Source organism: Phaseolus vulgaris, chromosome 1, assembly GCF_000499845.2.
Source record: "Phaseolus vulgaris cultivar G19833 chromosome 1, P. vulgaris v2.0, whole genome shotgun sequence".
Classification (NCBI taxonomy): domain Eukaryota; kingdom Viridiplantae; phylum Streptophyta; class Magnoliopsida; order Fabales; family Fabaceae; genus Phaseolus; species Phaseolus vulgaris.
The window spans coordinates 14,465,126-14,475,422 of record NC_023759.2 but is presented as its reverse complement, the minus strand read 5'-3'; the positions used below and the strand labels follow the sequence as shown (position 1 = coordinate 14,475,422).

At 35.3% G+C, this 10,297-nt stretch overlaps 1 protein-coding gene across 1 annotated transcript; it reads left to right on the top strand.

Moving 5' to 3' along the window:
- The first annotated feature begins 1,699 nt into the window (after positions 1–1,699).
- On the top strand, positions 1,700–10,041 carry LOC137813653 (protein ESSENTIAL FOR POTEXVIRUS ACCUMULATION 1-like). The gene is made up of 11 exons (XM_068616019.1): positions 1,700–2,075; positions 2,883–2,945; positions 3,043–3,134; positions 3,800–4,624; positions 4,753–4,852; positions 4,939–5,088; positions 5,196–5,981; positions 6,104–8,254; positions 8,333–8,405; positions 9,179–9,327; positions 9,411–10,041. The coding sequence occupies exons 1-11, from the start codon at positions 2,009–2,011 to the stop codon at positions 9,746–9,748; spliced, it is 4,794 nt and encodes a 1,597-aa protein (XP_068472120.1). The 5' UTR covers positions 1,700–2,008; the 3' UTR covers positions 9,749–10,041.
- The last annotated feature ends 256 nt before the right edge of the window (positions 10,042–10,297 follow it).

The following is a 10,297-nucleotide window of genomic DNA, read 5'->3' as shown; positions in this document are numbered from 1 at the left end:
ATGAGATAAGGATTGATAATAATGAAAGAAATTTGTATAACTAGTTTAATAAGATGAGATAAGGATTTTGAAGAGAGATAAACATAAAAAAACAAAATATTGACTTTTTCATAATCTAAAATGCTTTTATACTGCTTAAAAAATATTAAAAAACTATATGAGAATACTTTTATAAAATAACTTATTCATAAATTTATAATCTATAACAATGTATCTATATATTAAGGTGATTCTTCATTATAATTGTTTTTTTTACATAATTTTTTTTCCGATTCTCCTCTTATTTAATATATCTCATTTTATTAATATAATGAAGTATTTTGTCATTTCATATGAATTACTAAAAAATAAATTATTTTTAAATTTTTTAAATTAATATTAATGTATAGTTTTTATATGACTCTCCCACTATTCCTTTAGTTCCTTATTTTAAGGCAACAACAAGAAGAAAAATAGAGCATACTCTCACACATTTTCACACAGAATCTCACATATAAAATAAAATAACCTCAATTTTCAATCACTCTCTGCACTCCATTTTTTACTTTTCAATTTCGACTCATCCAAAAATTGTATGTTACATTTCTATCATTGTGAAAATTGAGTAAAAGAGAAAAATGTGGATACGCAATCATGATAGCTATTTTACTTTTTTTAATCTTGATAAGAACATGGAAATAAAAAAATAATAAATAAAATTTTTAAATTTTTAAAATTGAAAAAAAGGACGAATGATATATTTAATACAAGTTGATTATTTTTATAATTTAATTAATGAAAATATTACTTAAGAATGATTTTATTTATTTTGAATAATACCCATAAAAATACTCAGATCTTTATCTTTATTTGGTTTTTCCTTTAATGAAAAATTTAATATTTTTTTATTTAAAAAGCACATACATATATATATATTGATATTTAAAATATATATATATATATATTATTTAAATAAATATAAATATACATATAATAATAATAAAAATAAAAAATACAAATAAATAGACACAAACATTTAAAATAAATTATAAATTTATCCTTATAATATAAATATATAAATAATAATATCGTTTATTCAAATTTTAATATTAAAAATAAATATATATTAATACTAAAAATAAAAAGCGAATGCAGATGTATACCGCTAGTTTTAATAATATTTTTTTATTTTATTTTAATAACTATCGTAACATCTTATATTTTAATTATATTTTTATCATAAAAATGGATACAAATAGGGGGAGACTCCTTTGTTTTCATCTGTATATTTAATGTTGTTTAAGAAAAGTTATGTTTTGAATGAGAGACATTGATGGATAGAATGTTTTAAGTATTAAAGCTTACACAATTAAATTAAACACTAATTTTAATAATCTTGAAATTAGAATAATTTTTGTGTGTAAAGTATTTAACTTTTATAATATCATGACTTATAAAATTAAGATAAAGAACTTAGGCATTGTGAATATTGTGAGATAATTTAAACTTTGGAAATATTTTGACGTACAAACTGAATCAATTTTCCATATTTAGAGACAAAATGAGAAGCTTTGAATATTTTAGAGAGACCTAACGAGAATACTATAATATCGAATACTAATAGAAGCTTACCCAAGTAAAAAAAGAAGAAGGTAGATTAAAATTTTGTTAGCATTTATCTCACATTTGCGATAAAAAACTAAAACCGAAAAAATGCAATAATATATGACAGTCTCGTGGTTGCTCCTGATGTTTACCACACCACACCACACCCTGAGCCCTCAAACCCTTACCGCATTCATTCGCTCTCTCTTTCCTTCGCTCTATCTCTCTACCTCTCTCCTTCTCTCTATCTATCTTATACCCTGCAATTCGCAAACCCTACCCTCTCAATCTTCTACGCGCGCTTCAACGTTCAACCCTATCTCTCTCTCGCATTCCTTCAGCTATTCGCATTTCCTCTCCTTCTTCTGTTCCGTTTTCGGATCTCTCTGTTTTCCCAATTCCGACAATCCCGAACTCCACGGCGATGGGCGACGGCAAGGTCAATCTCCCCGACGATCTCTTCCCCTCCAAGACTTCCGATTCCCTCAGAGGTGATTTGATTTGATTCATGCCAATTCCCTTCAACTTTAGATTAGGGCTTTTTTTTTCCGAGTTTGTTGAAACACACGTTTTCATTGTCTCGCAATCATTGCTCGATCTCCCTGCCTGGATCCGTTGAATCTCAATCCGCGATTTGTTCTGCGTGTCAATTGCGCGCCCGACAGACGGGCCTGTTCATGCTTGTGTGGCTCTGCAATTTGTTTGTTTTTTTTTCTCTATGTGATTTTGTTAGTGTTTTTTTTAATTGTGGGTTGAGTTGACTTTAGATTGAGGATTGATCTATGTTAGCGTCCTTTTGATTTGTTAGCAGTATATATTGTGATATATGTACTGCTGTTTGCTGAGAAGTGTGGTTCTCTAAGGCCGTTTTTGGAGGGACTAGGAGTAGCTCACTTTGCTGCTGTTGTTAATCTGAATCTGGAATTATCGTGATTTTTTTTTATCGCATAAGTAACCTGATTTGATTGTGCTGCTGGGGTTTTCTTCGGCGTGCGTGGCTGGGTGATTTGATTTGTCTGTTGACTTTTTTAAAAAGGTTTTGTTGATATGTAATTGGAAGTTTTGATGGATATTGCAGATCCCGTCATTAAGCACTTTTGATGTATTTTCAGAAGCTACTCTTTGTACCTTACGAGGAATCAATATAACTGCCTTTTGTTTTGATTTGCTTTTGCATTTTGTTTTTTCTTAAAATACTTCTTATCCAATTTATCTTACTGTACCTTAGGCATTTTAAAAAAAATAATTATAAACAAATTGGAATGACATCTATGTTAATTTGCATTTTGGTTTGTTAGATGAAGCATCCGGAGGACATGGTGGTGAGAAAGGGATTGCAGCGCTACTTGATGATTCGAAAGGTATTGTGTTTATCTTTGTCCAAGTTAAAATCTAGTTGTGTTTCTCTCTTTAATGCATAAATTGTTATGGTTGGTTGATGAAACATTTTACTTTCAGATCAATTGTCATCTGACAACAGCATACCCTTATCCCCACAGTGGCTGTATTCCAAACCTGTTGATGCAAGGACAACTGCCAATCCAGTGGGGGTACGTATTATTTGATGTTTTGGTTTTGCCTGTGTTATTAGACATCCTCCCCCTTTCATGAAATCTATAGGTGTTTCCATTGTTATTCTAAATCATTTTGGTCGCTGAAAGTGTGTCATTTCAGAAACGTGTGAGTTTAACATGTCACTATTGTTTATGCATTTTTTTCTACAATACCGGCACTGAACTTTTTGGAAACAGTGAGAGCGAAGAATTTTGGTCATGGATTCCTTTTTTTATTCAATTTTAGGAGTTTGTGATGTTCTTTTGCTATTTGCCTGGTACTATTGTTATTAAACTTAAAGTGGAGAGGATATATCTTCTTGCACTGAGTTTTAGTTAATTTAGAATATTCTTCCAACTAAATGATAAAGTGTTTTTCTGGACCCGTCTGTCTCATGTAATCAAGGGGTTGTAGTTTAAACTATTATTGTCGATTTAGGTCCCAATTAGCACAGTAGGATTTTCTAGGCATTTTCCTAAAACTAATATGTAAGTGATTAATATCTATTTGGTTGGTTAATCAAGTTTTCTTTTTAAAGCTTAATTCTAATGTGTTTTTTTTTTCTTAAGGTTCAATTTGGGTGGTTATTTAAACTGTAGAGTGTGATATGATCTTGGAAAAATGATAGGATGACATCCACTTACTTGGCTTTTTGTCCCAGGTGAACTCAACTGATCCCATACTGAAAGATAGTTGGCGTTTGGAGGGGTCTCAGGACAAGAAAGACTGGAGGCGGACAACTCCTGATGTTGACATCAGTCGCCGCTGGCGTGAAGAGGAGAGGGAAACAAGCTTGCTTGGGAGAAGGGATCGTAGAAAAGAGGATCGTCGTTTGGAGAATACTTCAACATCAGAGAATAGATCCTTACCCTCTGATCGCTGGCATGAGAGCCGTGGTTCTGGCCATGACTCTAGAAGAGAGAATAAGTGGTCATCAAGATGGGGTCCTGAAGATAAAGAGAAGGATTCTCGAAGTGAAAAAAGAAACGATGTTGAGAAGGAAGATGGTCACACTGAAAAGCAATCATCTGGTGTTGGCAATCGCATTGGATCTGACCGTGACACTGATTCTCGTGATAAATGGAGGCCACGACATCGTTTGGAAGCTCAAGCTGCTGGTGTGGCCACATACCGTGCTGCACCTGGATTTGGGCTGGAAAAAGGACGTACAGAAGGCTCCAATGTGCGATTTTCACCAGGAAGAGGAAGGGCAAACATTAATGGAAACCTACAAATTGTAAGGTCCCCTATAGGCTCTAGTCTTGGATCTGCACTTGTAGACAAGAATAAAACCATATTGGGGAAGTCTAGTCTTGGTGCTGATTCGTATTACTACCCAAGGGGTAAGCTCCTTGATATATATCGCAAGCAAAAGGTTGATCCAAATTTTGATAGCTTGCCTTCTGAGATGGAGCATACATCGCCCTTAACTCAACATGGTTCCATTGAGCCATTAGCATTTGTTGCTCCTGCTGCTGAGGAAGAGGTATGTGAAATGCAAAAGATGGAGAAAGACTTCCATCATGGCTTGCTGATGTGTTTCAATTTTTTGTATTCTGGAAGGGTCATTTTCTTTGTAGCATTGATATTGATTCTACCTTTTGCATCGTTCAGGTTGTCCTTAAAGAAATATGGAAAGGAAAAATTACTAGCAGTGAAGTCTCTGGCTACACCTTTAGAGGAAGGGATGGAGGGTCAAATGATGACATTTCAGGTAACATTATGCATGGATTTGTTTGTTCCTGTAAAATAATTCACTTCCTACCTTTTCTTATCCTCTCCTGCCCTGGCTTATTTCAGGTCCTGTTACTGCAAGTGAAGGAAAACAGCAACCTTCCATTGGCAGTGTTGCAAAGGTTATATCAGGAAGTGATGTCTCAGATGATTCTGATCAAATATTAATTAGTTCAGCATCAACTGCTGCTGGTTTATTGAGAAGCATTGTTGGGGGTGAGAAATCAATTTGTTTTATATTCTACTGTGCTAATCTGTTGAAAGTAAAGATTTTTCAGTTTCTTTACATGTATTGATTGTATGCAAATAATCATCATTTTTAGAAGTTGCAACTGTTCAAGAAGGCCAGCTGAAGCATATGCCAGCTATTGGTGTGCATGGAAGAGATGTGAGTTCTGTTAGCAGCATTGGAGATGGAAGCATTCCAGGAAACACAGTTGCTGAATCGGGAACTTTTGATCTCTATCAGGGACAATCTTCTGCTGTTCTAGAACATGCTAATCGGAATGGTGTTAACTCAATTGGTGCATCTGAAATCGATAGCAATCTACCTGATGATTCTCGCACTCTCTTTGATTTTTCATCTCTGCAGCAAACTCCAAACATTAATCAACAGGACTTCAAAATTAATGAGAAGACATATGTGCCTGAAAGTGTTATTGCTCTTGAGGAGTTGAGTTTGTGCTATCTGGATCCTCAAGGGGAAATTCAAGGACCCTTTCTTGGGATTGACATCATTTTGTGGTTTGAACAAGGATTTTTTGGGATGGACTTACCTGTTCGCTTGTCAGATGCTCCTGAAGGATCACCATTTCGCGAACTTGGTGACATTATGCCTGATTTGAAAGTCAAGACTGGTTTAGGCTCTGGTAGTACTAGGGTTATTCAATCAGAATCTTCTGATGTCATTGGAAGGAACCTAAAAGTAGATGTGCATAATTTTGATTATGATGGATCTTCTGCAAGCGATGATCAACCTTGGTCTTCTTCCCGACCTGATACTAGCTCAAGTATTGGTATTCCTTCTCAAATACCCAATCAAAGTTATCACTCTGAGATCAAGTTCTCTGATGATCAGTGCTTCAATAATATTGTTGCACACGATGAGGGTAATTTATTGGCCTTTTCATACTGCTATTGTCATGTCTATCTACTATTTTGTTATCAATTTATGACTTATTTCTGATATATGCATCTATTTCTTCTTTTATTCATATATTTGTTTTTGTAGATTTCTCTTTGTCAAAATTGGCTGGAAACATAAATGATAAACCTTTGATGAGGCCCATGGATGTCAACGCATTGCATTCTCATCCTACTGGAAAACCTAATGAAGTTGCAGTGAGTGATTCTCACCATGAAGCTGATAAGTTGCACCCATTTGGGTTATTGATGTCTGAACTCAGAGATGGTTCTCATTTAAGGCGTGCACAATCTTCCAATAGTTCTTTGAGATTGGGTGATCAGGGTCATTTTCTAGATCCATTAATGGATAGAGATGCTTCTTTTACTGATCAACAAAACTCTGTTAGTGGCATGGTTAATCAGCCTTCTTTCAGGGAGAAATGGGCTGATAAATATGGGATAATTAGACATTTTCAGGAAGATCAGTTCCTTTCCCATATGGGACAAATTCAGAAAGAAAGGCTTCAGCAGCAGAGTAATATATCTAATCATTTCCCTGCTCATCTTAATGGGTCAGACTTAGAGAGATTTCCAGGTTTTGCTCATTCGCAGAACATGAGCTCCAACCTACAGCAGATGATGCAGAATACTGGATCAGATTTTGAACGTATTCTAGAACATCAGATTCAACAATTCCAGCTTGAGTTTCAGCAACAGCAAGATATGCATCATCAACAATTACTTCACCAACAAATGAAACTTCAGCCCCAGCAACAGTCTCAAGTTCAACAATTGCTTCATGAACAGTTTATGCAGCAGCCAATCCCTGATCCTAATTTTGGGCAGTCCAAACATGATATTTCTAGGGATAACCTGTTAGATCAGGTACAAATGAGGAGATATATTAATGACTTGCAGCTGAATTCACATTCTTTAAGGCACCTTGATCCATCAATGGAACATATTATCCAAGCAAATATGGGCCTCAATGCTTCCCAAGGAAGGCAAGCTGATTTGTCAGACCTCTTGTTGCAAGCAAGGCATGGTAATATATTACCTTCTGAACAACAGCTTCATTTTCAGCAAGATCAGTTGCAGGCCCAACAGTTATCTTTGGCTCTTAGACAGCAATTAGGGTTAGATGGAGAAAGGCATTTTGGTAGGTCATGGCCAATTAATGAAACAGGACAGTTGATTAGAAATCCTGGAACCCATCAACTAGGTCATTCAGCAGGATTTAATGTTTCAGATATCCGCAAACAGCAGCAGAGGCTTGTGACACAAGAGGAGCAATTAAATTATTTGGGGAGGAATCTTCCTGAGCAGAACCAGAGAGGGTTCTATGATAATCCTATGATGTTTGAGAGGTCTGCACCTATTTCCCAAGGAAGGGAATTACATGACCGTCGTCACTATTTACATCGAGGTGATCAAATGGATTCTTTATCCTCTCATCATCTACAGCCATCTGATGATCTTTTCGGTCACCACCCTGATGCTTTCAAGAGTTCACTCCATGTCAACAATGGACATGTGGAAAATAGCTGGATTGATCCCCGGGTGCAACTACAGCAACATCTTGAAGCTGTGAGGCAGAGAAGAGAGTTAGGAGATACTATTTCGGCAACAGATCTGAACATATCTGCATCTGTTGGCTCTCATGAAGACAGTTCAGCACGAGGTTTTATGGACCTACTTCATAAGAAACTGGGTGTTCAATCCGCACAACCATCACCTGTTGATAAATGGCATTCTCTTTCATCAAGAAGTGACAAATCTTGGCATGTTCCCGAGGCTAGTTCAATAATGCATCCTTTTGAACTTCAGCCTGATCATCACCAAGTCCATCTGAATGACCCTTTTTTAGAAAGGGCTCAGAGTACTAATTCCAGTGGCTTAATCCATGATCATTTATCCAGCATGCATATTACTGACCAATACAACAATATAGGCAACACTGAAAGAATGCCTCTTCGGTCTAGATCTGGTTCATTACTTGAAGAGCAATCACTGTTATCTGCTAATATGGACCCTTTACATCCCAATTACAGAATTCCTTTTCAAATTGGTAAATCGTCTATGGAAAAAGACTTACTCGAGTTAGAAGCAAATAAGAGTCAGAGACATGAATATATGGGCACAATTAGCAATTTAGTTCCTGGGATGTCAGATATGTCAGAGCAAGTGGAAAACATCATGAATTCCATGGAACTGCCTGCAATTGCCCATAGTAGACATAGCTCACTGAGCAGTGCAGGTAATATAGTACACCACTGTTGTCCTTAGATGAAGTTCTTGTTTATGATGGTTGAAAATAATAAACAAGTTTCTGCAGGTGGTGATGGTGGCTCATTTGGTCGAGAGATGGGTTTGAATAATTCACGTGGAGATGAGGTTTCTGGTGACAGGTAGCATTTTTTTTGCCGATTGTTCCTTTAGGTCCAAATTGAATATAGCTAAATGGGTTCCAGAAATTTCTCTTAATATATTGATATCTTGCTGGCTGACCTGTTTGCATTACACATTTATTGTGTTCAAAGTCTATTCCTGTATATGGTGCTTTGTTTTTTTTGATATTTTCTATTCCTGTATATCATTTAGTGGTAGGCTGTGCCTTAGGTTGTAGTCTGGTGGATAACCCATAATATTGTTCTGACCCTTTTTCACTACCTGCTAAATTTTCCTCACTTGAAGTAGTTTGCAGATAATTAATTATTGTAGACTTTTTGAATGCAACTGTGAAGAAATTCATTGATTAAATTTATCTTAAATTAATTTAAGTAATTAATCTTCCAAAATGGTGAAAATGGTCTGGGGCTACATTTTGAAAGAATGACAATTCAATCTAGTTATTACCTGAAGTAGTTTGCAGATAATTAATTATTGTAGACTTTTTGAATGCAACTGTGAAGAAATTCATTGATGAAATTTATCTTAAATTAATTTAAGTAATTAATCTTCCAAAATGGTGAAAATGGTCTGGGGCTACATTTTGAAAGAATGACAATTCAATCTAGTTATTATTGTCAAAAGAATGGCAATTTGGATATATCTATGGTTCATGCATTAGTCTTGATGCATATGTATGCATACATGGATGAATTGATATAATTGATATAATTGAATGATTATTATTGGAAAAAATAATTATTTAAAAGGTTTGACTGTCTTTTATTGACAGGATACCCCCTTCAACAAAAGGTTTTGATAATGCTTTCCACAAGCGCCCCCATGTATCTCGGGTTTTATCTTCACCTGATGTCCAGTCAGACCAGCCATCCGTACCCAGTGTCAATCAAAATAACTTAATAAATCTCACATCTAGTGAAGGTATATGATTTTTTCACAGCCCAATTTACCTTTTTCCTTTAATTAAACATTTCAGCTGTCTGAAATATAAGATTCTATGGCAGGGAGACGAGATCCGTCTGCAAATTCTTCGATGAGTAGCATGACAGAAGCTCAGGCTGCTGGGAAAAAGGAGGTTCGGTTTAGATCTTCTTCCTTCAGTGAAGGTGCTGTGTCAGAGACATCATTTATAGACATGCTCAAAAAGCCCGTTCTTCCTGAGGTGATGGTGGACTCGCATGCAGCCATTGGTGTTGGGAATGAGTCATCTGATGCAGCACAAGCAGCTCGAGGCGGGAAAAAGAAAGGGAAGAAAGGAAAACAGATTGATCCTTCACTTCTTGGTTTCAAGGTCTCCAGTAACCGGATCATGATGGGTGAGATTCAACGCCCTGAAGATTGATAGTTAATTGCTTGTAGATTAGGTGTAAAATTTTGCGAATTTTGTTTTTTGGGGATAACGGATAAAATGGTGTACAGTCCGCTAGAGCATAGCTATAATATCTGAATACATCTGTTTTTTTACGATAGGTGTAATAGATTTGCATTTTGAAAGCGTCGACGAGTGTGTACAGAGTCAGTCAGTCACTGATGAGTGTATATAAACGAGGAAGCTATGCTTGTTATATGGTGGATGGTTCTACGATTTTGGTGGGGGATAGACAGAATAGAATCAAAGAGAATTAATTGTATCCATCTTGCTTTGTTAAACACTTTAATTCTTATTCAGTTCTTCATTTCAAAACAAGGTCAAGTCAATCATCTTATATTTCCTACATTTTTTTAACTTGTTACCTTTTTAATATCAAATAAAATTATTAAACTGTGCTAAATTTATTCTGAAGAATTACTCCTTTGTTAGTAATTAGAGATTTTTTAAAAGAGTAATTTTATTTTGAAGCATGATTATAAATTATAAATTATTAAAGTATTTTTAAATGATTAAGTTTAG